Here is a 27747-nt window from a genome sequence, read left to right as displayed (position 1 = left end):
ATGTTTAACTTGTACTGGAATTTCTTTACCCAACGGATAATGACCAGGGCAAAATTAGGTAAATTACTTATAAGGGTTCTTTAATATGAGCTTATTTCTATAAAGGGAAATTGTGCTGCTGTTCAGATTGTTGAAATTGTTGTAGTATTATGAATGACTTGCTTTCTGGGAGAGTTTGTTTTTAGAAAGTAAAAGAAGTGTGCTCTGACTTGAAATACAGCCTTTTTTGTACTAAACTGCTAGCTAGCTGACAGAATAGCTGCAACGCACTGTCAGTTCTTATACTGGTGGCAACTCTCCAGTCTTTGAAAATGCTTTTTTCTAGTTTCAGTTATGCTGTAGCAAATAAAAGTTGTACAGGTGATAACTTATGTGTTCAAACAAGGGGGTCCAGACGAAGGTGTTGCTCCAGCTGAAGGTGCCCCACTTCACCAGGGCAAGGCGTGTAGAAGAGCTCCAGAGCACTCTCCCTTCGTGTTCTGCTTAGCAGGCGATGTGACTGACAACTGACTGACCTGTACTCAAACACAAGAAGACATGCTGGCCTTCATATTCTTAGCAAACTTCTGTCAGTCTTCGGCTTCTTCAGATTTCCAGTGGCTGGATTATCAGTTTAGGAAAGGCTTTAAAAGCTGCATTTCTCTCAGGGGAAGTATAAATATCACAGGGACCTGCGGGGTCACAGCGAGCTTACCTAGAGAGCTATTTAAAATTGACTTTTACCTGACAGAGAGTTTTTTTATCTTAGATTTCTTGGTTTCTTGGTGAGGAAAGAAACAAAAGTTTTCTTGGCAGGCTTTCTTAAGCTGTTCTGAAGAAACCATCAGAAGGTCTTGGCACAGGAAATTCTTTCAGAATATCCACAGAACAATGCAAAAGTCTATTTTTGTTAACTGCTGGTTGCCTGTTGGAGGTGAGGGCTGGACACACACACAGAGTCAGTTGAGGGCAAAACTAAGTCATTCTGCTGTTTAATACCACGAAAATAAAATAACCAGTGTCAGGTCAGTCCTTCCACGTGAAACCTGTGAGAAAATGGAAACTGCATTTCTTTTCAGTTCTGATATTGCATTGTGGTTGTGTTGTTGTGTGTCTCGCCCTGCCCCCCCCCCCCCCCTTTTTTTTTTTTTTTTTTTTTTTTTTTTTACTGTCTCCTTTCTTTCCTCTCTTGGTGGCTTGGCCTCTTTCTTGAGGATGTCTGAGTGCCTTGAATGGTTCCTTGACATTTAAAAATAGTTTGCGTCAAGATTTGGCCCAGTGCCTCCTGGATAGTCACTGGCCTAATGGAGAATGGAGTTCCCTGTGTGACTTAGAGATGGCTGGTTCAGTCACAGCTTGTACCCTGATATCTTGTTGATTCACAGAATTGTCCTGTTTATTGCAGTATATGATTATTTCAAGGTATTAATGAGAGATTGTATCGTAGCCAAATGTCATACTACCCTTTTTATTGTGCACTTATCCCGGAGCTGCAAGGCTTATGGATGGTAGCGGTGATAACTAAATTTGTGATACTTGGTTTTCTGAAAGGCATGTCCTTCCTGTGGTAGCTGGTGTGAAAAGATCCGTGGGAGCTGTCAGGGGGCTCTTGGAAGCTGATGAGCAGCTGATGCACTGAAATAAAGATTTTGCAGAAATTTAAGGAGAAAATAATCAGCCTGACTTGGTTCAAAGCACAAATTCAGTCTGTCAGGAAGGGGAAAAACACCTGGTTGTGACTTGGACTGTGCAAGGCATGAAAGATGGAAGGAGTCCTTCACACACCCTTGTGACCACCCAGACCTTGGATGCGAGTATGGGGGCGGCAAACAAAGCTGTTTCTCTGCGCATTCCTGTTCTGGAGCAAGGGGGTGGGATGGCACAGGGGAATAGGCACGGCCTTGACTCTGGCCAGACTTAACTGGCTAGAAAAGCAGAGCACAGATAAACTGTATGTGTAGGCAGGTTGGTTGTTTTTTGCTTGGTTTGGTTTGTTTTTTAAACAAAAGAGGAGGTCCAAATATCCCGAAATTTTTTTCCCCCTCAGACCTGTACAGAAAGACACCTTTGGCTGAAGTCTGCCACAGTACGTTTACTTGTTTGCTTATATCAAAAATTACTATAGCTAAGAGTAATTACATAAAAATGCTCCTTAACTTTTCCAACTTCCTATCCTCTTAATCTGGAATACTTTGAGTACAGTGCCTTCAGTATGGCTTGTTCATAGCTATATTGATGTAGGTGTTTGTTTCATCTGCAATTTGACTTTCTGCTGAAGTTAGAAGTCAGACAAAAGTAATTGGGGAATATGGTTTCAGACATGGCAGGTATAGCTGAAATAGTGGCAAACTTTGAAACTCTAGATTAAAAACTGACTAGGTCACAGCAGTGCCCCTGATAAAATCAAATGCCTGAAACAATGACCAGTTATTATATGATTCTCTGTGCACCCTTTTCCATGAGATGTTTTTTGAATTGCCATAGCCACACTGGATAATATATAACAGGGTTAGCAGTGTAACTGCACTTGGTATTGCTGCATTATATTTTAGCTATGTTAATAATCAAGGCTAACTTGGATTATTTGATCATGATACCAGCCCTATTTATTGTCATTACAGAAGATGATAATTTCTATTCTTTTATTTGTATAAAGCTCATTTGGCAAAGTATGGGCTTCTCTTTCTTCTTTTGGAATAGTCTTGTCAGTGCTTGCAAGTGTTTCTCTCATGTAGGAAGTTGAGTGGATCATCTTCCAAGGAAAATAAAATAGCGTGAGTGAAATGTTGGCATTGTGTAAATCAAGGTACATCTCTGTTCCTTTAAGGGAAAATCTAGGCTTCACCAGTGTTCCCGTATACCATCCAGTAGAGATGTCAGGAGTGTTACCAGCTTCTCCAACATACTCATTGAAGTGTCCTATATGGGATTGCTTCTTTGACAGGGTGCAGCTAAATGAGTGTGTTGGCAGGGCGGAGCCACCCCCAGGACAGAGGCGCTTCTACTTTGTCCCTGGCTGGATTTGCAGCGCGTAGACGCAGGCCCGCATCTGTCCCTGGGGTGTGCACCCCCACAGGACAAATAACGGCTGTCATCAAAGTATTCCAGGTGACTCTTAGCAGTGGCGAATGGCTCCGCTTGACTGCAGAGAATTCAATAGTAAATGTTGTCAAAGAGGATCAAGGAGTCATAATAATGACTTGGTAATGACATAGGAGTAATTGTTCAGTTCTTCGGGTAAGCCAGTTACTTAAAAACTGGACAGAAGAACAGTGAGTAGTTTCTCAGGGGCTAAACAGTTAGCAGTGTGCTGGTGTTAGGAGTGGAAGCGTGTAGGTGAAGTATTTAGGCTCTTGAGCTAACTTTTCTGTGCTTTATTGGGCCTTTAAACCACACGACCAAAAGACCAGGTGGTCCAACAGAGGCCGGGTATTTCAGCTGATCTGTTGCTTTTTACAGGGCTACATGTTGAAAAAAGGTCACAAAAGGAAAAATTGGATGGAACGATGGTTTGTGTTAAAACCCAATATTATTTCCTATTATGTAAGTGAAGATTTAAAGGACAAGAAGGGAGACATCATACTGGATGGCAACTGTTGTGTGGAGGTAAAAAAAAAACCACCAAAACCTACGAATGTCTCAAAAGATAAGAATTAATCTGTTTTAGTGTGCAGGATGGACTCCTGATATCTTTCATGAACAGAGCTTTTTTAACTTTATCTAAACCCAGTTCATAAACGCTCTCAGTAAAGGTTCTTAGTACTGGTGTTTGCAGCTCTGTAACAGATAACTGCGTATGTGGGGCTTGACCGTGTAACTGAGATTTCAATGTTTGCAAGGCTAATCTTTTTGTTACTATTCTAGGCCTTGCCTGACAAAGATGGAAAGAAATGCCTTTTTCTCATAAGATGTCTTGATAAAAGCTTCGAGATCAGTGCCTCTGATAAGAAGAAGAAGCAGGAGTGGATTCAAGGTGAGGTTTCAAAAATATCGGTTATGTGAAAGTTAAGGTAAGCTGATCTTAGAGCTGTGTTTTACTCAGATTTGAAATTCTTGGTCTTGTGATTTTTGATGTCTGTTTTGGGCACATGGAAAGGATCCTTAAGGAGTCTGACACTCAGGAAGAACTAAGGATCCATGTAAGGGGACTCAGCTGCTGTCACGTAGGTGCCTCGGTTTAGGCAGCCATAACCAAAACGGAATGGATATTACGGTTGTTCTCTTTTTCTGCATTAGCTGTGCTTCTAGGGATGGGGAAGGGAAGGACAATACATGTAAATTGTTGCTTTTGGTGAGAAAGGGAATTAATCTCAACATCGTTAAATAGTGGCTTTGCTTTTGGTTTTGCTTGAGGTAATATTGTTGGGTGAGCTGAGGATGAAGCTGGGAATTAGGGCTTCCTTTTCTATTCCCATGGTGAAGTTACTCCTCCTGTGGGACCTTCCCAGATATGTGCCAAGTGATACTTACGTGCAGCTTTTGCAGAGTGAGGTAGAAGCCCTTGCAAAGCCACTGTTGCTCATGCCATTGAATAAGTACAGCATTTAAATATTTGGAGCTGTGTTGCTTTCATTTGTGCTTCCTCTTTATTTAAAGCATGTGTTTAATTGCACCAAAGTCAGATGTACGACGAATGATTACTTTTTCACACTTGTGGTAGGTGAATAAAATACCAAAATACTCTGCCACTCCTCAGCTTTGCTTTCTGAATATTTCCTCAGTGAATATAAGCAAGTGAGAACTGCTCTTACTCTGGGATGAGGTTTTTCCCTTGGAGTATCAGTACAGAAAAGGGTATAAGGTTGGTTCTAGGGAAGTAAGCAATGCGTATGCTAGGTAACATCTTACTGCTTGATCAGAGTCACTGAATCTAGGTAGTAAGAGATCTAGAAGTGTCGGGGTTCGGGTTTTTGCAGTTAGGTATACAAGTGACTTGTATGTTCAGGACCTGTTAGAAATCAATATTGGAATTGCCGTAACGCATTGGAATTGCCAGACCTTATCCTTGTGGCGCACGGCCAGTACTGGAAGCTAAGTGTCTTTTCGCTTTTGGTTTGTATTGACAGCTAGCCTTCTGGGAATTAGGAGAACTGGCAACAGTTTGATATAAACCTGACAACAACTGATGTAAAAACACACTAAAACCCACCCCCCAAAACCAACAAACAACACAACACCACAAGTACTCATTCACTAAGGCTATCCCAAAATTTAGCATTGCCCTTCACTGGTGTTCTCCTCTTCTCCCTTTGCCTTGCACGCTCCTTTCCAGCCATACAGACCACTGTAAACTTGCTGAGAGCGGGGAGCCCTCCACCCCACAAAGAAGCACGTCAAAAACGAAAAGAATTGCGCCAGAAGCTTTTAGCCGAGCAAGAAGAGCTGGAGCGGCAGATGAAAGAACTGCAAACGGCCAACGAGAACAAGCAGAAGGAACTGGAGACCGTGCGAAAGGTGAGAGTGGGAGCTGCTAACCTTCAAGCTTTAATTGCAGTCTCTGTGGTTGGGCTGAGCTTCTTGAAGTATAATTAGGCCTCTGTTTCCTGTTCAGGTGTTCAGGCACGTTGTCCCCTGGAGAAGTTAGCTCACGTGAGCTCGTGTCAGCATGAGCCCCCTGAGCGAGTAGCTCTGCTGGCTGAGCCTGCAGCACCGACTGCAGCAGTTCCTAAGGACTGCTCGGCACGCTGGGGTAACCCATGTGGCCCGTCCCCGTCCCCTGTACTTACCAGTAGTGTAAGTGAGAAGCTAGTGTAGAAGAAAGCCCCAGCTGTGTGGATGGTGTTTGGGGACCAGAGAGTCTAGTACTTTCAGTTACTTGTGGTTTTTTGTTTTTTCTTTTGTCAGACATGTCTGTCAAACTTGGGGCTTTCCATTAAGATTTTGTTGGTTTTCCCATGTTATGTGAATTGTGTGCGTGGGGGAACTGCACTCTTCACACAGAAGTAGTTTCCAGAGATAGAAATTTAATTTACAAAGATGCCAAAGATGCAAAGTGATTCTGTGAGTAAGTATAGGCATAATTTTATTAGAGTGGTTTGGGAGAGATTTATAGAGCTGAGGCACATAGCAACCATTTACAAACTGTTTAAATGCATGTTCCTTGTAAATGCTGGATTGACTTCTAAAAAACCTGAGAATTGGACTAGAAATCTCTGAGTGTTAGCAGAAGACTTGCTGAATACACTCTTTTCCTTGTAGACAGCTGTTTAGTCTGATGACTGTCAGGAGACACCAGAGTGCCTTTGCTTGTTAGATTGCTGCACAATCTAACAGTAAATTGAACGTGCTGATGGAGCTTCATACTTTGGCAACTGGTACCTCTGCAATACTTCCCCGCAGAGACTTGATTAGTATCCAGATATACTTCCTATCTTTTCTCTTGAAAGACTTGCAAGAAGAGTTACTATGGCTTTTATTGCCGTGATACCTTTTAACGAGGAGTGTGCCTTGGAGATAGCTTAGAACGCCACCTAACATTTGGGCGGCTGAGTCCCTGCTGCTGGAGCAGTCCAGATCCTTGCTTAGTCTAAAGTCTTTTGTTCGCTATCTTCCTAAATTTGAAATTTTGCATTCCCATCATTTCTGTATCATTGCTTGAGTGTTTTCGTTTATGAAAAACACTAATTTTAGCCCTCAGTTAGATAAAACTTTGTGGTGAGGGAAAGCTGTAAATATTGTGAGAGCATGTTAATGATGCTGAGTCTAGAAAGCAAATAAAGTAATCTGAAGTGTATTTCTTTAAAAGTATTGTCATTAAGTCACTATTTGTGGTGAGGAGGAATTTGTCTGTCTTCAATTAACCTTGCACTGACAGTACTGATGTGGGTATTGCTCTGTTTGCCTTAAATGGAGCCTGACAGTGGGAAACCATTTTTTAATTAATTTTAGCGCCTATATTCTACTATGTGTCTTAAGATTCAGAATGTGAAATATGCTTTAAAGGATAGCCTGTGTTACTTGCAAGTTGCTGGTAAGTAATACACCTGTTACCAGAAACCGCAGGGCTGGATTTCTGTGTTGGGTTTACTTTCTGGAGAAAAAGTTAGGGCAGGGAAGATAACATGAGAGCAACCCCAAAGGAGTGGTAGGATGTTGACAGGCTCCAGGGGGGGTTGTAGAAATCACAGTGGGCAAACGAGAGAGAGTTGTGGCAAGAAGCATCTTTTAAAGTGGACTGGATTAAAGTGACTTCTCGAGGACAGTAGTTTAGTCTCTGACGTGAACTGCTGCACTTTGACCAAGTGGAATTAGTGGGGCGATCCTGTATTGGAGAAACCTGAAGTGTTTGGCTAGTTAGAAAAACGCCTTTCAAGGAGAAGGCTTTGTAAATGGCTCAGGAAACTGAATTGGTGTGGAAAGCTTAGAGTTAGATTTGCTCCCGATGGCAGTAAGCCACCGCTTACGCAGCATCTGCCAAAGTGCACTCTGAAACTGGTTTGTATTTCAATAGCTCCTGCTACAGAAGATTTCAGTAGAATAAGAGCCTTTGTCTAAAATACTACTTTTTTTCATATTTTTTAACGGAATTTTGAGACACGCATTGAACAAAGTGAAAGGTAAGTTTTTCTTGCCAAGAGAGCATGCACAAGACTTGTGCACCCTTTCTGTTTCTGTGTGGGGTCTTGCATGGGCTTCAGAGACTGCTCCCTAACCCCTGCTGGAATGGTGTGTTCCTGTTGGTTCCCCCACCCTCCCCACCCCCAGCATTTGGGACTTTTCCCTAAACAGCCCAGTTGTTGCCAGTATCCTTACCTGGCAGGAATTGATGTCCTCTGACATCAATTAAGCAGGAAGTTGCTGATAAAGAGTGGACAAACAGTGTATTTTCTTGTTGAGCTCTCTGGCAAAAGCCTAGCACCCACCCCTGCCTGTGCCTCTGCACGTTCGCCCTCTCTGCTCAGTATTGAAAATGTTTGTTTAATTTCTAAGTGGGGAAGGAAATGAATAGAAAATTTCACTTAAATAGGCATCTTGGATTTGACTACAATTACATGCTTTTAAATGTTCTGGCAGCGGAGGAATACTACGTCTAAAAGACTGGCACCATTTCAGCCTTTCAAAGGAGAGCAATTCTGTACTATCATGCTCTCCAGCTTAAAACCAGAAACTAGGAGCTGCCTTCCCCTCCTCCCATCTATTTCAGACTAGAGGGATAGCACAAGCACAGGAATGAAAGTTTCAGCTCGGCACTTCGAATCGTTTAGGCATCTCATTAGTTCATCTAAGTCCTGTGAGGGGAAGACGGTTTAAATGTGCTACCTTCAACCTGCTCTTACTGGAGGTAACAATTGTGGAAACAATGGTGTATGTATGACAAAAGAAGGGTGCTTGCTCTCTGTTTCCGCTGAAGCATGCGATAGGTTTCTTAGGAAAATCCTGTGAAGGAATTACTTTGTTTTCAGCATCGGTAAAGTTATGGCTGGTGCTCGTACTTTTTTAACCTTCTGTGTATTGTAAAAATACATGCTATTGAAATCCTGATGAAATGAAAAACTGTGGCAACAATCTTTATTTGTCAAATCAAGATGCAAAGACAAGTTAAGTTGCAGGAAGGCGTGAAGGTACCAGCAGGTGTTTCCTAGGCCTTAGCACTGACTAGGCTAGTTTCCCCCCTAATTTCAAGTTATGATTATCGACTAGAATTTTATTTACCTTACATGGTGATTTAGGGGATGTTAAAGGGATATGATTCACAATAGCACAATCACTTACTATAGTCAAGGGTTGCGGCGCTTATGCTTTCCCGTGGCAGTTTAGCGCTTCTCACTTCTGTTCCTGTATGAATTCAGTGCATGCTGGCATGTTTTCACTATTGGAACTCCTGGGCAGTCCTGCCTGGAATGTGGTTTGCCATAATAGTTTTCTATCCCTTACGAGATACAGAAGGAAATAGAGCAATTTCTATCAGTTATGCAAAGCCAGGACTCAAAGGAAACTTGGAGGAAAGTCTGATAATTGACTTTTCATTGGTAAATTTAAAATTGTCTTGCACATAACAAGAGTAAAAATTACATTTGGAGATTGAGAATAGTGTCAGATATTTTTTTTTTAAAGCTGGTGCCTTAATGCTTTTGAAAGTTGCTTCCATTTTTGGTAAAAACAAAAGTTGTTAAATTCCATTATCTCCAAATGTTTTAGTTTTGACAAATTTTTTTTTAAACTTTCTTTTCTTCCCCCCACCCCCTGTCTTTCTCCTCCAGCAACTGGAAGCAGCAGCTGCTCGTGCTGCTGAGGAAGAGAAGAAAAGACTTCAGACTCAAGTTGAATTACAAGATCGCTTCAGTTTGGAGCTGGAGAGAGAAAAAATGGTGAGTAGTGCATGTGGGTGTTTTGCTGTGATTACACATAGTGAGCAATGTGTTCAGCAGTGACTGCCCTCGCAGCCAGTCACTGAAAGGACTCGGCTGATTTTGCAGGAGGCTGGAACCTGTGTTGCGTTTATTAGAGAAGTAGGAATAAAATATCTCTACTGGCGAATTCAAATACTGGAACAGCTTGCCTCCAATTTGTATAGCATTCAACACTTAAGTAGTATTGGAAGATTTGGAAAAATCTGAATGTTTGACAGATAAATGCAGGCTGAAGTTACTCTTGCAATTTTCAAAGGTTCACAGGAGAACCTGAGGCCCATACATACTATATGAATATGCAAAATGAACGCAGGCATAAGAAAAATGCATTTTAGGAATTTTCTGACTTGAATATATTCCTAAATCTATTGCTTTTTGATACTGTGGGCTCTTTTACGTTTATACGCAGACGCAAAATTAAAGAAATAACGTAACTTTACAATGCTGTTATGATAATCCACACTGAGAATTTCCAAAAGAACTAATTGTCCATCTTCAAGGGCTTTGTCAGGCATAATGGGCTTTTCTGTTAGTTGGAGGAAAGAAGTAATAGTCAAGTTGATGCGATGGAACGTTTTGGAACGTAAATGCACACAGTGCTGCTTTATGCGCTGCGTGTGAATTCCTGAATACAATCACTTTCTGGGTCAGTGGGATTTCGGTTAGCTGAGGGAGAGCAGGCTGCAGAGCAGTGGCGCAGGACATGCCATCCCACCTAGCACACTTGCCAGAAAGCCTTTCTTGCTGACTTCAGGAGCTGTGCTCACCCTCTGCAAAGTACATGTTTCGTATTGCTGAATGCTGAGGTTTTGGTGCTTTGTCTCACGTGGTCCAGAGCCAGCTGGCTGCTGTCGTCCCCAGCACAGCGATGGGCTGAGGGGGAAGATGGCTCTGGTGCTGCAGCGCCTCTGGTTTCCCACTCTGGTCGGCGAAAGGAGGGTAATGGGGATCAGAGACTGGGTGGCTGTGGATATGCAGCATCCCCTCACCTTCCTGTATCCCTTACCTTTGTTTTTTGTTAGAGTTGCTCTTCTCTTAGCAAAGCCAACCCCCTTAGCCCATTTCCAACCCTGTATCCATCCTGTGCCATTGTGGTGCTGTCAGCCAGATATAAGTGTGTGAAATCCACTGCTGCCAGGGGAGGGCTTGCCTGAGGAAAGGAGTGGAAACAGTGTAATTAAGCCAGCCTGACCTTTGTGTCTGGGCGCTCTGCAAGTTTTCTCTTCCTTAGCTTGTATCTGTAATCTAAGTGGCAAAATCAAGCTGATTGAAGTTGGGTTTAAACCCCGTAAAAATCCTCTGCTCCACTGGACGATGTAAGTAACCCGTATCATCTTTTTCAATGCTTTTAGTTATGCATCTACAAATCTAGACTGAACTTTATCAGTTCTGCTCTGCAGGCAGCAGGAGAAAGTTTGCCTTTGAAAACATTATCTGAGGGAAACGTGGCAATTCCTTTAAAAAACAGAAACTGGGGTTGAATGGTAGCTCACGTGTGTCCCTGATTTATGCTGCTAGGTAAGACAAAAAATGGAAGAGCAGGTTGCTCAGAAGTCATCTGAACTGGAACAGTATTTACAGAGAGTACGTGAACTGGAAGAAATGTATAAACAGCTACAGGAAGCTTTGGAGGACGAGAAACAGGCACGTCAAGACGAAGAGACTGTAAGGAAACTTCAGGCCAGGTATGGCTTTGGCCTAGTGGAAATTTATTTAAATTCCCCACTCTCCCCCACAATAATAAGTAACTGTGCCATACCATTCAAGACTGTCTGCATCTTGGACATGCTGCTGGAAAGAGACACTAGCTTGGAAGTCCGAACGCAGGGTAGACTTTTTTTTTTGTCTTTCTTTCCTTAAGCTATGAAGGCTAAAGCTGGTATTTATGATTTTTAATGTTTGATTAGCCCTTAGCAGCAAGAGTGCTCAGCAATTTCAGAAAAACTGAGATCACTCTATACAGACTTTTCAGTTGTGTATTTTATAAAGCAGTATCTTAAATATGACTTTCTGCTGTATTTTATCACGGGTTTAAATTCAAATTGATAAAGGGTTAAGTTTTCTCTTACTCATGTGGGCTTTGTTTAGCATGGTTTCTTTCATAGACTCAGTCCTTCTAAGACAATTAAGATAACTTACGCACGCTGCTTTCTTCTGGTTTTCAGTGTTGTGTATTTGCATTATTGACTAAATTTTCTGAATGCCCCTTTGTACCAGTTAGACTGCTTGCACTGCTGGCATGATTTTCAGCTTTACATCAATGACAAGCCAACAAGCAATAACTTTTTCTCTGTTTCCCAAGCACTACTTTTTTTTTTTTTTTTTTTTTTGAAAGAGGAAAGAAAATAATTAGCTTGGCTTCCCTACATGTATGCTACATAACGGGTACAATTTACTTCAAATTGTAGTTAACGGCAGTTAACGGCAATCCCCGTTGCAGATTACTGGAGGAGGAGTCAGCAAAGAGAGCTGAACTGGAAAAATGGCACTTGCAGCAGCAACAGACCATTCAGATGACAGAAGCAGAGAAGCAAGAGCTAGAAAACCAGAGAATGATAAAGGAAAAGGCTCTTCAAGTTGCTATGGAGCAACTGGAACAACTCGAACTGGAAAGGAAGCAGGCCCTTGAGCAATACGAGGTGAGCTGTTTTGTTCACCAACCTCTTGCACTTAATCAGGTATTCAGTAGTTTAACTGAAGTTGAAGTTCCTCAATATCATGCTGCTTTAAGGACTAATACAGCAAAAATTTGTAAGAACGGGTAGGGTAGTTATGTGCTGGGTTTTGTTGGCCTGGACCAGTAGATGTATTTGAAGAAGAGGACATGTTTCAGATGCACCACCTCCTTGATTCTTCTGTCCCAGTTTGTAGGCAAGCCAGCTCAGTCATACCCTGAAATACCCTGTGTACGTTTGTCTTCTCCTGTAGGCTAACTTCTTATGCAGTCCTGTTGCTCTCACACAAAATGCTTTATGCTTTTGAATTGGTTATTCTTGCAGTGTTTTGATGATTTCATAGGGCAGTATTGTCTTCCACAGATGAAAAATCACTGTAGGCCCTTGTTCCTCCAAGAGGTGTTTAAGCACTGAACTGATGCCAGGGATAGGTAGAAGTCAGCCCGCATTCTCCATGCACACCAGTGCCTTGTGTCCCAAACGCCAGACCTGTTCTGCTCTGCCGTGTTTTTGGCGCAGGCCAGTAGCTTGTATTCATGGAAGAGGTAAGTCAGACTCCAGTGAGCACTGAGTCTGAAGCGCTGTAGACTTTCTAGGGCTAGGGAGGTGCTGATACTGTGTTTATTATTTAGGTCAGGAAGCAAAACATGACTGGATTTCTGTGTAACTAGGGAGTGTGTTTATGCTGTCCTTCTGCTCCTGAGGTTAGTGCTGTGAAGGACGAACTAGTGAGCTGTCTGGACTGGCACAGAATACAAATGCTGCAGTGACTGCAGGCAAGGGCCCAGGGGGGGTCGTTCCGGCCACTTAACAACTTACTGTGTCGGTGTTACATCGAACACTATCGTTAGATTGCACTTTGCTAATACTTGACTTTTTTTTGATGACATCTCAGAGTTTCTGTATATGAAACATCCATTTACTACTCCAGAGGAACTGCTGAATCCAACAGACATAAAAAAACCCCAAACAAAAAACAACCAACCAACAAAAAATCGACAATAAATGATGGAGTAGGTCAGTGCTGTAGTTGAATCATTATTTTAGAAATAATTAAACATTCTGGCCTTCTGTTTGGAATTGATCGAAAGCCCAGTGTACACTGAAGAATACCTCTTTCTTGCTTGGGTATAACGGCAGTGGTCCTTCTCCTGGCTTTCATGTTACGATATCTGATAGCGAGAGATACTGGCTGGTCGTGGTTTGGAACAGAAAATGCATCTTTGTGTTTTGAAACCAGTTGATGCTTTCAATCTTCATGAACTAAAATAGCTCTACTTAGCTACAGAATTAGTAAAACCTAGTTGGTTTGGATTCTGGTATACAGCTAGCAATGACTAAATTACTTTGGATGGTTAGAAATTAAGTTCTCCTGTCTACACTAAATGGATGAATTAGTGTGGCTCTGTATTTAAAAGGATGTTCTTTCTTTTTATAAAAAGAGAGTAAAGTTAGTATTGTTTACAAGCGGGCTGTATCTTATTTCAGGAGGTTAAGAAGAAGTTGGAAACGGCAGCCAATAACACCAAGAGTTGGAAAGATAAAGTAGCTCATCATGAGGGATTAATTCGACTAATAGAGCCAGGTAAGGTATCAACAGGAAAGTTACAAAAAATACATATTAGTTCTGTCTCATATACTTAGATCACGTGGTGATTTACTGGTCTGCCTTTTCCTGTAGCGTATTGGTTTCACGGCAGCCTATAAATATCACATTTGTGACAACTGTTGATGGTCTCTTCCAAGTCTTTACTGGCCCTACTATAACAATTTTTTAAAATTACTATTATTTGTTTGTTTATTTAACTGAAAGCAAGGATGAACCTGAACCTTGCATGATTTGGGTGTTTAATATAGTTAGCATAAATGCTAATTGTTAAAACCATGAATAGCTAAAATATTTGATTTTGGGGAAAAAGTTTTAATTTCTTAGCTCAATTAATAGCGTGCCTGTCCAGAGGAAGGTGGCTTTGTAATGCAGTGCTGGAGAGATTGCTTTCCTTCAGGGAGACCTCTAAAGGCAAGAAGAGGAGGAGTTTACTGTTTGGGGTTGTGGGGGAAGTTAGGAGGTAAGGATGCAAAAGATCGCAGCAGCTGACAGCCTCACGCTCTGCACCTTCCCTGACAGTGTTCCAGGCATTCCTCCCTCCTCGGTTAGGTAGGTCCTCGGGTCGCCTTTGGCAGGGTTTCTAGTCATAGAAGAGACAGCACTTACCTAACCGTCCTGTGGTGGCACTCACCTGTGCCACTGACGGTGGGCGAGCCGTGTCGCGCTCAGGAATGCCCATTGCGAGTATTGCACTCTGTCTTCCAGGCTCCAAAAATCCTCACCTAATCACCAACTGGGGCCCGGCTGCCTTCACTGAAGCTGAACTCGAGCAAAGACAGAAGAGCTGGAAAGGGAAAAAAGCCACTTCTGAGTAACGACAGTAGCTGACGTATCGTTTCCGAACAGAAGCCCACTTCACTCTGCTTTGCACAAAGCAGCTTCTCGCTTATAAAGATCTTAGTTTGCTCAGCAGGTTGGGCCTTTCTACAAAGGAAATACTGTTTACCACATAGAAGTGGCTACTCAGAGCTCAGTAATTACAATATGTGGTGTCTGACAGTACTTGCTGTTTTCCCTCGTGTGTCCCGGAATTCTGTTGTTTTATACAAAACTCTTCAACTGAAGATTTCTATTTAAATGGAGCTTGTGACAGAGTTGTTTCTAAGCTAGCCTGTAACAGTCTGGCAGCATCTAACCGATCAAGCAGCATCGCTTCCATTCCGAAACTGGGAAGCAACTGTTTGTTTCATTGGTTCAGTTAGTATAATTTAAACCCAGGATAAATCAATCCTGGAGGTTCTGTCCAGCTCTGGGCTAGAGCATTACCTTTCCTTCCATTGAACCTCCTTGTATTTTGCTCTGTCTGTTGCTCTTCGCATGGTGCTTAAGTGCCTCGACGCGTTCTTCCTTCGTGCGGGTAGGCTGGTGTCACTGGGTACCTGCTGCTGGGTGGGTTTTGAGTCCTGTTTTCCTCTGTTTGCAGGAATCTAAACAAAAGAACTGGAAACAGGCATGTACAAAATGCTGCCATAAAACATGTGGGAAAAGTAGTCATGCAAGCTTGTTCTTGTACTGTCTCATACTTGAGAAGTGCTAAGAAAAACCTTGAGACTTCTTTTCATTGTTCAAAAGATGCAGTTTTGACTTAGACTTCTGGAGCAAACAAATGGAAGATGATAGCACACACAGGCCACATACCATCTGCACCAAGGCTGTGTTTGTGAAAGGAAGCAGATTATAACATACAACCATTTTAGATGCAGCACTTCTGTCTTAATTGGAGGCCAGATTAGAAAAAGTGCAAGAGGAAAACTAAATTGGACATTTTAATGTTTAGTTTAGATTAAAATGGTAAGTGTGCAGCAATACTGCTTAAAAAAAAAATTAACTCTCGTCAGTAAAATAATTCCAGCATTTCTAGTAACAAGGCTCCCCAAAAAGCCGCCTCAAAATTCAAAGAGCCTGCTCCAAATTCTCTCTGGGGAGAAATCCAGTTGTTTCTGTAGGGAAAAGGAACAAGTCTGTGATTTTTGCTTTGTAGATCTCCCACAGCAGACAAGAACTCAGAATGTCTGTATTATGTTAATAGCAGAATACAGTTTTATTTAGCAGCGGACTGAGAATGAAGTCTCCCCTCCCGAAGAGCAGGTGCCCATTGGTGTGGCTTGTTAGTCAGCTTTGACCTTTGCATCTACAGCGAATATGGGCATCCATCTCAGCACCTGCTTGTTAGTTCAGCTAAAATGTTAAATTATTTTTAGTAAATAAGTGTTGAATGTTTCAGAGAGATAACCAGTGCATTTGTGTACAGCGCTGTGATACTTGGATCTCAGAAGAGCTGTACAGAAGTGATCTTCAGATTTGGAAGTCAATAGTGTTTTATTTGCCTATTAACTAAGACTCACACAAATACTGAACCTTCTCAGACATTTATTCTCTGATTATATTTTTATACTAATTAATTGAAATCTTTAATGTTTCAGTAAATGGAGTGCTGATTAGAAAGGCAGGAAAATCCAGGATCTTCCTCTTTGTATTTACTGTACAGGAAAGCAGTAGTTCCTTAAGTTTGCTAACAAGGCATTTTAAAAACTGTTTGTGTTTACAGAAGAAATGTGAAAAAACCCTGTGATAGAAATACTAATGTATACATTGTTAAACTTTGCTAAAGGAGACAGAACAGTATTTATAACTACCAAACATCTTTTATGCAGTAAGCAGGTGGTGTATTGGGGCTAAACTTGTTTAATTTTTCTAACAGTCTTTATTTTGGACAAAAGTTTTTTTTAAGAACACCAAATGATGCATGTTCTCATATTTTTTACTGTTCTTTAGAACTGGCTGTTTAATAAAGTAATATGAAGTCATTTACCTTTCTGAATTAATTGATGTCTTTTTGCATGAGTTCCATTTGGGTTACTGGAGTTCAGAATCCAGTGACTGTTCTGTGGAAGTATTCCTTTGATGGAAGAAATCCACTCTTAATGGTCTGATCAATGGGATTTGGATTAAAGCCATCGTAAAGGCAGAGGTCACACAGATACTGCAATGTATTTTGTCTCATCAGCACTACTTCTCTGAAATGTTTATATTCAGTACACTTTGATACCGTATAATGATGCTCAGCTATTACAGATGGCGTTGCTCATTGACAAGTGTTTTGAGGTTGCAGTTTAGCTGTGTTCTGAGACCCAAAGCCTGCCAGGTGGGAAAGGAATTGATATAACAGTGGCATCTGCAGCAACACATCAACTGGAGAGTGTTCGCCGGGACAAGGGCAGACCTGACCTTACCAGCTGACAGGGAACGCGGCTGCAGCGTGAGGGTACCTGGGCACACACAGACCTGTGCTGCTGCAGGCAGAACAGCCCTTCATTAAAGCGTCATCTGCGCACCATGCGTCTGTCTGGAGTTATTTTGTAGTCACTATTATAAGAGGAAAATGGGACAAGTCTCCTGTTAGCTTTGTTGTCCCTGCTTGCTCTGACAAATTAAGAAAGTTTTGTGTGAAGTGTTGCACAGTAAAAGCGGGGGAAGAGGTTGGTTTAAAAATTAACTAATTGTATTTTGAGCAAAAATACCACTTTAGAATAAGCCCATTAGAGCTACACTGAACACAGCGTTCAAAGAGAGAGCAGAGCTGTGAGTCAGAGTCACCACACCTCATGAAACAGCGCAGCACGGAAAACTGCACTCCTGGTGCGGTGGCCTTTCCAGTGAGCCCAAGGGTTACAGCACGCTTTTTCCAGGAAACCAGCAAGGATGGCCTCAGTGAAATGTGATGCTGCGGATCTCACTGTTTGCTCTGAGAAGCCTTGCAAAATCATAATGCATCACCTGCACACCAGGCTTACCTGCGCACGCAGAGGCCGGTGGAAAGCTGCATCTGCCGCTCTCGAGCCCTCGGTAGGTGCACACAGTCCACGTGGTTTGCCTGCTGCTGCTGGTGGAACAGCCCTGCAAACCAGTAGCCCAGCACCATGCTTCTCTCTCCAAACCAGTAGCACGGTAACATACTTCTCGCATAAAACAGGATTATTTATTTTTTTTTCTTCCTTGTGACCATTATACAGAACTGATTTATGAGCCTTGCATCCTTACACATTCCCCGAAATGTAACAGGCTGGTTTCCAGCAACTCCGGTTACTTCTGTTTGACTGTCCCTACATGAACAGCCACAAAAGCAAAACCTTTCTGGGAAAGCAACAGTGTCAGCACAGTCACCTGTATCCTGGGCAGGGGGGCACCCACACCCCAAAGAAGCAACTGCTCAGGCAGGCAGGCCCGGAACAGTGCCTGCACCATCCCCTCCAGTAAAAGTGAACTGAAACGTTTTATCCGATTTTTATCTCTAGTATGTGAAGCAGTTAAGTAATCTTTGAGCCAAGGGGCGCACAGCCAGAAGAGGGGATATCCGTAAGGTCTTTCAGCTGCTTCAGGGAGAGAAGGAATTATTTGTAAAGGGCGCAGAAGAGAGGAATTACAACATTGCCTCTAACAGCATGAAAATCTCGCGCAACATTTCATTTCCCCCACTTCTCCGTTAGGGCCTTTCCAACCCTGCCCGCACTGTGTTGGTTATTCGGTAATTGTGGCTGGCTTGTTGTTGTTGTTGTTGTTTGGGGTTGTTTGTGTGTAACCTTCCCGCCTGGCCGCGCTCACAGCTGGGCTCCAGCTGCCACCTGGTGGCGGCGCGGCCCTCGCGCCCCAGCTCGCCGCACCCGCGGGGCTTCACTTACCCGTGAACGTGGCCCCCCAAACCCCCGCCGGCTTCATTCCCCTTCAACAGCTGCAGCCGCCCTTCACAGGAGAGGAGTACAGTGACGGACGAAGGCTGGAAAAATGTTCAGTGAACCAGGTCTCCCGCTGTGTTACGAATATCCCACCGCCATCGTCCTTGTGGCATGTTGTTGTCCTTGAGTTCGTGGGCCAAATCGGGTCTTCTGTTAGCTCAGCTCAGTCCATCTGATCCCAGAGATGTCCTGTGAGCCTAGGAAAAAGAATTTTACAATGAGTGTTACATGGCCTAGGACAGAGCTATGCTCAGAGCCTTGAAGCTAATTCAGGCAAATTTTCAAAAAAAAACCCCACTGCACCAGAGGACAACGTGTACAGTCAGCTACATCACCCAGCAAGCTCTCAGCTGCAGCACAAGGCTTGGGCTACCAGACAGCTTTCCTAAGGGAGGTAAAGCAGAACAAGGAAAAAATGTGTAAGGAAGGGTCCTTAACCTGCAAATAGTGTTTTCCCGGGTGCCTCATGTACATGCCTCATTTATCCTTCACCCCCATCCCCTCTCCCTCGTCCTACTGAGCACAGTGCTCACTGACTTGCAGAATAAAAAGCCCCGAGGCTGCAAAAGTGGGGCTGAGAGAAAGATGTGCGGAATGCCAGCTCACACGCGCTCCCCTTTTGGGAGCAGGGCCCAGACTCATCCCTTCAAGTCACAGATGACGGGGTGGGAGTGAGGAAGAGACCAGCCTGCAGTCTGAAACACTTCGGGGCTCCCGCTCCCGGCTTGGCAGGGTGAGCAGCCACACAGAGATATGTCCTGAGGACTCCTGTTACTGCTGATGTTGCTGTGCATTCCCAAATAAAATGCAAACACAAAGCTGGTGACACTACATGAATTTAGAGGCTATCTTGACTTTCATACATTGAGTCTCACTGTGAACTTCAACTACTTGGAAATGCCAGGGGAGCGAAAGTGCAGAAAAGCACTGTTTTATGAACTGGCTTTCTAGGTATGCCAAAAGTACACGTCCTTCAAAAACGTGGAAAGGCCAGTGGTTCTTTCAACACTTAAGATGAGAAAAGATTTGGAAAAAGGTAGCTGCTTCTCACCTCCAAAAGAAATTAAAATTGGAGCAGTATGATCCAAACAAAAGATAAAAACATCCCGAAAAGCCTTGAGAGGGAGATTTAATGAGGCCATTTTTAACACCTACAAGCACAGCCCCAGAAAGAGGGGCTTGACAAGAGCCCTTCTCCCCCCTTCTTGCTGGTATTTTAGCCTAATTGACAGAGACAGTGTAAAAGGATCCAAGCAGCTGGTCCAGGAAAGCCCGTAACAGACTGGGCAGAATGTTGGTAAAAAAATAAATAAACCACAAACCCCAGAACAATTGCGCTCATTTTTCCCCGTCAGCCATTATTTTCAATTCCTTAATAAATAACACAAGCACACAAAATATAACCCTTCCTACCTTAGTCAGCACGCTCATTGATCACATGGCTCTTCTGCCTATCAAAGGAGCTTGATCTAGCACCATCTTTATACACTGTTATTAGTATCATTGCTACTTGATAGAGCTACTTGCCACAGCTACAGCACACTTCTACAGGATCCGGGCCTAATAATGTTTTTGTGCAAATGCTCACCTGCTGTTACTCCTGCTGTTGCCCATTTTCTGAGCGCAGGACAGCGGTTTGCTCAGGCAGTGCAGACTGCAGCATGGGGAACCTACCAGGGTGTTTGTGAGGTCTGAGTGCGATTTGCACAGATCTGCATTGGCTGCTCTCAGCCACAGTTGCACAAGGCACCCGTGTCCTTTCACCTAACTTGGCCAACAAGCCTAATTAGAACATGTGAAGTAGCTCAGATGGAATTACAAACTCAAGCAATTGACACGAGACAGTTTCAAAAGCAGCCTGGGCTTCCTTAGTGTTGATTTTTGTTAGCAGTTTCACTACTTACCAGAGCATGGGGATTTCTCTTTCCACTCTGAAGAGGCTTGTGCAGCTCAGCATGCGAGTGCTGGGGAAGTCCAGGTCCTCTGGGGCATTGGTCTCTCAGTCCTGACTAAAAAAGGGGGGGGGAAAACCCCACTTTAAAACCCTACTTAAGGTCAGATTCTGCTTAGACACCTTTAGGAAGTCCCTCTCATGGCATAGCTGGGACTGAAATTTTGCACTTGGAGCAGACTGAGGTTGTGTTTTCCCAGCTGATTCCTTTGCCAGTGATGCGCTGGGCTGCTTTACTCTTTCCAAGTCATGAAGTCAATTACCACACATCTGCCTGTGAGGGACAAGCACGCCCCACTTCACAGCCGGGCTTTCCCCCTGCCAAAAGATAGTGTTGGCCCTGGGCTGCTTTTTCCCAGGCCGGAGACAGGAAATGATAGGGTGGGTGCAGCCTGCTCACACACAGGTCCCCCCAGAAAAAGCTGAGTGGTGTGGCGCTGCTCCCTGTGGAGAGGGAGACGGCATCTTCCGTGGATGCTCTCCTGCTTTAGTGTGGCCACTGCCTGCCTGTGAGGGTTGCCCAGTGCCCGAGGGGGTCGCTGCTGGTCCATGGACCATCTTGGGGAGATAGCTAGCCATAGCAACTGTCACCCCAGGCCTGGTCTTGCAGCCCAGCTGTGCGTGGCCCGGCTTGCAGAAGAAACTTGCCTGCCCATGCTCCTGCACGCTTCCTTCGCTATCGCCATTACAGATGGCGTGAGCCAAACCCACAGCTGCTCTCAGGCCATCTCCAGCCAGCACATCCTCCCTGCAGGAGACAATCCAGAGCATCTATTCCTTGAAATTGGATTTCCAAGGGATGAGCAGCGAAGGGCTGGGCGCAGGCACGGGTCTCGGTGTGCGAACCAGAACAGCTCACCTTAGGAAGAACGAGAACGAAACCCCCGCGGGTGCCAGCCCCGGCCCGGGCTGCCCCGCATCCCTGCCGTCCCGGCAGAGCGGGCTGGCCTTGCGCGCCGCCGGGGGCGACCGCCTGCGCCGCCCCCCCCCCCCCCCCCGCTGTGCCCGGTCACCGCGGCCCCCGGTGCCACCCCCCCGGCAGCAGATGGCGGGTGGGCTGCGCCCGGGCCTGCACGTGCCGAGCCTCCCCCGGTCCCGGGCCCGCCGGTTGCCGCTCTCACGTCCGCCTCGCCCCTCCCGAAGAGCCCCGGCTCCGTACGTGCCGCGGCAGGGCCAGGAGGCTGACAGGCTTTTTCCAGAGCCCCCGGCTAAGCTGTGGGACGCGCAGCGCGGGGCTCCGCCAGCGCCTGCCCCAGCGGGCCGGCCGGGCAGCGGCCGCGCTCCCCCCGGGACGGGGAGAACAATACGGAATAGACCAGCCGCGCCGCAGGAATGCGGGAACCGGCGGCGGGGCCCCGCCGAGGCTGCGCAGCGATCGCTCACGGCCTGGCCGCGGGCCAGCGGCCCCGGGGGAGCGCCCGGCCGCCGGCCGGCCCCGACGGACGCCAGAGGGCAGCCGGACACCGCCGCGCCGGCCGCTCCGCTCCGCAGCCCGGCCCCCGCAGCCCGGCCCACAGCTGAGGAGCCGGGTTTGGGACGCACACGCAGCAGCTGCGGTACCAGCCGGGTGGCTGGCGGCTGAGTTGGTAGCGCTCGGAGCCGTGACACCGGTGTCCGCGCAGCAACACACTGCTACTGCGGGGGGAAAAGCCCGCACTCCTGTGCAAGGAAAGCACGAGTCACACCAACCCAAAAGCTCTTTTTTGGGTTTGGAGGACTCATCTCACCAAAGGACAGTCAGAAGAGCAAGGACCAGGCGGGTTACAAATGACAAGGCCACCAGCATACCCACTCCTCACAGCCTGGTGGGCTCCCACCGAGCTGCAGAGGCTGAGCAGCAGCCATGCATCTCACCCCTCCCGGGCTCTGGGCACGCTGCTTGCCCTGACTTGGGTGACCAAACCCAGGCCTGCACTCACAGCTGCCAAGGCCCCATGCAAGTTCCAGAGTCGTGCAGTCGCTCTGTTGGGTAACGTTTTCCCTCACCGACTCATGAACTGTTATCCAGTTTTGAAATGTAGGGGAGGCTGAGTTGAATTACATGAGCTCAACTGCTCATGTCATAAACTCTTGAGTAGTGGGACTGGAGGTTTTTTTCCTCCAGAAACTTTTTGTTGGCCCACAAAATCCTTGTTTTTGTCTTAGCTCAGGCACCAACAGAGGGAGTTTTCAACTTCCAAATATAAATCAGACACCAAGATGCCTGCAGGGTATTTGTTTCTCCATTGGAACATGAACCTGGTGGTTTAGTTTAAGACAGACGAAGCAAACACTCACATTTTCTACATTCCTCTTTTTCCTAATATATCAAGATCGACAGGTTTGAACTGTTGTTTTAATGAAAACCTACCACTCCTGAGAGGGTTTCCTGTTTTAGAAAGATGATATTTCAGAGCTACAAAATTCCAAACCATTTGACTTGCTATCACCTTCATCAGGTCCCTTAACCTCCCTTACACCTCAGTTGCTCATTGATGAAACGTGAGTGATACCTGCCCATTAAAAACAGCACACAGACATCTGCAAAATGCTCAGCTGTCCCTAAAAAGAAAGCTCTTTCAGCGATACCGTGACAAACTGAAATTATGTCCACAAGCTGCAAATCAAAGATCGCTGCGTGAAGCCTTGGAAAGAGCCATGTGTAGCTGGGCAGCGCCTGCATGACCCAGGTCCCCTGGCACCAGCCCCCACCAGCCCCTCGCAGGGTCACCTCCAGCTCCTCCATCTTTACGCACAATCCCCGGTGGCCAGAAAACCTCCTTGGAGCTCTTGAGTAACAACCACAAATTGAAGCAGCCGTTAGCGCTCTAATTAATCAGAGCTAAATCACCACGTAGCTACCCCCAAAGCGTCAGGAAAATTAAGCCAGTAGTCATAAAGTCACGCTGTGCTCCAGCCAAGCCCTCTTTCATCATCTCTAATCCAGGCTGCTGAATCAATCCCAGGTGGGTGTCCTATCCTGTCCCCTGCCTTGTGCATGTGGAGCCCCCGAAGCATCCTGGGGTAAATCTAAATATGACTGACCTGGACATTGCATCTCTGGACAGTTTTCAGAGCTTAAGCTCTGCAACTCAGAGCAACGAGTTTTGCAGGTAGGTGCAAAGCACTTGTTGAAGGCTCGAGTATTTGTGCTAAACTTGCAAGTACAACAGCGCTCCCTAAATATGTTTTCGGTCTTGGAAACTGATCTTCAGCTCCCACTTCTGTTAATTCTGCAAACCAAAACACTTTCTTCTCTGTTTTTTTCTTGTCTACTACAAGCAATTAGGATTTTCCAATTGCTACAGCAATTTAAAAGCTCTAATATATGTTACAAAAGTTTCTCCGAACTGTAAAATGCGTTACAAAGGGGAGGGAGTCAGTCCCTTACACACTGCTTAGGGCTGGTCTCCTGGCAGAAAACGGCCACTGGCAGCTTGCAAGGCATGGAAAAAAAGACTTATCGCCTAGATCCTGGAAACATAGTCAAAGCTGTCTTAGCTGGGCAAATCGGCACTGATTTCTCAGCACTAGTCCCTGAAGGTACAGGTCTGCTGACGTCAAGGCTGTTGTCGTTACTGCAGGGCTCACAGCCCTTAAAACATTTTATCTGCAAGCCCTAGTCCAGCCCACTGCACAAAAAAGCTCTTCAAATGCTTCTGATAGGGACGGCTGGGACAGGAGAACATAGAGTGCTCTTGACACATCCCCACTCACCTGCTCCAACTGTGTAGCGGAATGTTTTAGGGATCTCTGAAATATGCACTTTGAGAAGGCAGTTGCTCTCCTGTTTGACTCAGAAATCCTCCCGGAACATTGCTGCTTCCAGTCTGAACTCCTCTTTTAAAGCCGGGTTTTCTTCCTGCTATGTCAAAGAAGCCTATAAAAAAAGGAAAAGACAGCAAAGTTCAGGAAAGCACGCACCTGATACGCAAAGGCTCAGGGGTGCAACACAATGGAATGTGCAATGCTCAGGATTACGTGCCCATTAGGAAAATGGGGAAACCCACTAATGATTTTCAAAGCTAAACTCTCACTCGTTATTTCTATCTGGCTATTGGTTTTGGGAGACTTGGAAGATTCATTTTATCAGGGAGCGTTTCCTGACAATTTCTTACAGAAAGAACACTGCTTTTATTCCTTTGCATTTTAGGCAGATGAAGCACTTCATAAGCTGCTCACCGAGTACTGCTCAAGGGCAGGAATAATTGGGGTTTTTGGGGGTGGGGGAGGCTGAGATATATGAACTTGCTGGAAGAGCTGGAGCAGAGCCAGCAGCCACGATGAACCAGCCCTGCAGTGGTGCGTGCTGGTGGTGGGATGGCATATCACTGCTCCAGAGAGCTGCCAGTAAACTGCTTTGCCTTCTGATGCAGCAGCGCAAAGCTGCCTGTGGGCTTATTTTCTGTTTCCCCACATTCTGCAATGCAGACATCCCCCAGGGTCCCAAAGTCGCAGGACGAAAAACTCATCCTTCCTTTTGGCCTGGATCCTGAACAGACATGTGCACACGCTTAGCACTGAGCATGTGAGTAGCAACACTGATCTCCATGGAGCAATCCACATGCTCGAGTCTGCACATTTGGGAGCCGGGGAGAGCAGGACACTTGGTTCTTTGGTCGCCTGTTTTACATACCACTGGTGGAGATCCCACCCAAGAGAGAGCTTTGCGGCGGGATCGCGCTGAAATATATAGCTATTTGTACTTCCGTCACTTGCGGCCTTGCTAAGACCTGCTACGAATTATCTCAGATATTACACCCCAGACGAGTCGAAACAACAGGTCTTGCTGCAGACTGTCTGTGTTTAGCAGGATGATTTAGTTACTGCTTTCCCCCCACCCTGTCTTCTTCCCTATTCCCATTAGTGACACGTTGGCTGCAGAGAAAAGTTATTCATGCTCTAGAAATGTAATATTTACTCAAAACAATTTTTATTTGGCTTGGCTTCTTCCCAGTGCCATAAAGTGATAGCCAACCCCAAGTGCTTACATAGACAACATGTGCATCTGAGTCATATTTATGATCCCAGTTATAAAAAGCACACAATCTTGTTTGGTGCAATAGGATGGGACTGAAGGCATCAGCACGTCTTGAGCATAGCCTGTCTCTGGAATCTGCAGAAATTTGCCATGCTCCAAATTTAGAACTTGTGGGTGGAAGCTCAGGCAAGAGCCAACTTTTTATACCATTACATCACAGGAATTGACGGCTTTGTGCCAAAGGATCCAAGGAAATTAATAAAGAGCAGAGGCTGTCCGGCTGTTTGAATTTAAAGTCATGGCAGAGAGGTAATTATTAATAGAAGTGGCTTTATTCAGAACATAGTAATCTCATTGCTTAAATTGAATGTATCCCCTCTCTTTACTGCAGCTTACTATTCTATTGGAACTTGTAAAGATAATAGTAAGGAATTAACATCTGTAAGAGATAAGCCCAGTAAAGCTGAGATGGTTCTCAATAGAGGACACGCTTCAGTGATAACTTTCCAGCTAAGTAATGCTCAGTGAGCGTGCACATTTGCCAGTGGCATCACCGCTCCCCTGGCTGCAGGAGGTGGCTGGAATGTGGCGTACATTTTTCCAGCTAAAACACACAAGTACTCAAATGGACAGTGATCAAAGCCATATCCAGCTAATTTGAAGAGCGATTCAATTTGTTTGACCTCCCCGTGCTGGGGCAGCCAGCGTAAGCTCAAATGTCACAGCCTCCTAGAAGCCGATGGTAAAGCATCAGGGCCTGCTAACAAGAGGCATAGGGTGACCCAACCGACCTTCCAGCCCGTTTGGGAGGCACCCGCTGTGTGTGTCCCCCCAGCCCCGGCGGTGACTGGCCCTGTGTGCAGAGTGTGGCTGTGGCTTGGGTAAGGGCAGTGCCGGTGCTGGAAGGGGGGCACTGCCTGTGCATGTCGGGGCTGTGCCTCGACAGACCAGTGGAGTCCAGGTCAGCTAGATGCTGCTTTCCGCACCTCAGCAGCACGCCACACACAACAGGCACCTTTCTAGCTCCAACAGTGAACCTGCAGCCCCCAGCAGGGCAGGCTCCACAGAGAAAAAACCCTGGGTCTGCACACAGAAGGGGGTTGGGGGGTCTAGGTGCTGAGTGGGCATGCCAAGGTCTGAGCAAAGGCTTGCCACAAAACATGCAGCCAGGAGAATACAGCAGTGTCTTTGGAAAAGGGGTCCCCCCCCGATGCTTAAACCACAGAAATGTTGGTATGCAGCTTCAGAGATTTACAGTTTATGCTCTCCTCAAGGGTATGCAAAAGCTATGAATCATTAAAAATTTAGCTCTGGGTTCTCTAGGAAGTTCCCTAGTCCCATTTTACAGATAAACAAACTGAGGTGGGAAGCAACTAACAGCTTCTTCACTAGAGCGATATTGTCAGCAAACCAAACATTAAAGCTCCCAAAGAGATGCTCTTGCACCCACAGCTATGACGTCATGCTTGCACATGTATTTCTTGCAGCAGCACATACCAAATGGCTTTACGCATCCACGCCTCACTGGAAGGCAGCACAGCAAAGACTGGAACCTGCAGGTCCCAACAATCCCTGTTTTGGTCTAAACACCCACACACATACAGCATCCCTTTCTCCAGGGAAAACAGGAAAGCAGAATTTAAAAAAAAAAAAAAATATAAAAAAAAAATCACTTCAACCACATGTCCACAAGGTGACAATTTCCACAATGAGATGATGACAGTTAATGGTAGGGAAAAGTACAGGATAAACAGCAGAAATCAAGTCATTCTCCATCTCTTTAAACATGGTGTTTCCACCTGCAACACAGGCATGTGTGTGCAGTGGGTGTCACAAGACTTCAGGCTGCTCTGGCTTCAACAGACTATTACTAGATAAACTTATTGTGTTTTACCTAGCTTGTATTTTACATTGCTCTGAAGCATTTCTCTACTTCAGCAAAAAATGGCATGAGGAGACTTCAAGGAGGGACAATATAGGGTTTTCCTTGACTGCTAAAAATACCTACAATATGAGACTTAAAAGGAGGAATGGAATTTAGTAATTGCATACCTTGAAGTGAAATTTATTTTTAAAAATTATTATCAGGGACAGAAAGCACCCCAAAAACTATCACCAGGTATTTGCCATAGTAAAAAGACAAGTCTCCTTAAATTCCTACCTGAGTGCCCCAAGGCAGTTCCATTTGAGGAGTGAAGTAGCCATTCTACCTACAGTCTCATGCTGTTACTCCACAGCTTTTCAGTGAGCGTTCCATCCAGCGCTAGGGAGAGTCTGCGACTGCATGCCACTGCCCCTTTCACCTGTGGATAGAAGGTAGAAGAAAAAAGTCAGCAAGATGAGCAGACTTAAGGATACCGTCATACACCCCAGCAGCTGGGAATGCCTACCTGTCAGAGCCAGGCACTGGATGCTCGTTGTCCTCAGCCCTTCCTTTCACGTATTGCAGGACTGTAACCTCACTTCCTGGAGCACTGCGCTAGGCAAATG

General features: G+C 45.3%; 1 protein-coding gene and 2 long non-coding RNA genes across 7 annotated transcripts in view; 1 reads left to right on the top strand and 2 right to left on the bottom strand.

Annotated features, from left to right (window-relative positions):
* The window catches only part of SWAP70 (switching B cell complex subunit SWAP70), a 40796-nt gene extending 24371 nt beyond the window's left edge, over positions 1 to 16425 (top strand). For all 3 annotated transcript variants that reach the window (XM_055721569.1, XM_055721567.1, XM_055721568.1), the window contains 8 exons: positions 3439 to 3585; positions 3844 to 3952; positions 5252 to 5433; positions 9180 to 9287; positions 10848 to 11014; positions 11770 to 11968; positions 13493 to 13589; positions 14319 to 16425. In XM_055721569.1, coding sequence (XP_055577544.1) covers positions 3439 to 3585; positions 3844 to 3952; positions 5252 to 5433; positions 9180 to 9287; positions 10848 to 11014; positions 11770 to 11968; positions 13493 to 13589; positions 14319 to 14428 — 1119 coding nt within the window. In that variant the 3' untranslated portion in view covers positions 14429 to 16425. The remainder of the gene's footprint in view (positions 1 to 3438; positions 3586 to 3843; positions 3953 to 5251; positions 5434 to 9179; positions 9288 to 10847; positions 11015 to 11769; positions 11969 to 13492; positions 13590 to 14318) is intronic.
* Positions 1147 to 14392, bottom strand: LOC129736901 (uncharacterized). 2 transcript variants are annotated; one of them, XR_008734070.1, is made up of 3 exons: positions 14245 to 14392; positions 5455 to 10479; positions 1147 to 1614 (listed from the first exon to the last, which is right to left on the bottom strand). It is a non-coding gene; the product is annotated as an uncharacterized LOC129736901 (long non-coding RNA). The 2 variants fall into 2 exon arrangements; XR_008734071.1 differs by having other exon boundaries at positions 14121 to 14312.
* Positions 16389 to 27747, bottom strand: LOC129736902 (uncharacterized). Of its 2 annotated transcripts, XR_008734073.1 has the most exons (6): positions 27648 to 27747; positions 27419 to 27560; positions 23994 to 24156; positions 20251 to 20355; positions 17408 to 18543; positions 16389 to 16979 (listed from the first exon to the last, which is right to left on the bottom strand). It is a non-coding gene; the product is annotated as an uncharacterized LOC129736902 (long non-coding RNA). The 2 variants fall into 2 exon arrangements; XR_008734072.1 differs by having other exon boundaries at positions 16389 to 18543.

This window comes from Falco cherrug, chromosome 10, assembly GCF_023634085.1.
Source record: "Falco cherrug isolate bFalChe1 chromosome 10, bFalChe1.pri, whole genome shotgun sequence".
NCBI classification, from domain to species: Eukaryota; Metazoa; Chordata; class Aves; order Falconiformes; family Falconidae; genus Falco; species Falco cherrug.
The sequence above is the reverse complement of the archived record's forward strand: the minus strand, read 5'-3'. Positions and strand labels throughout refer to the sequence as shown.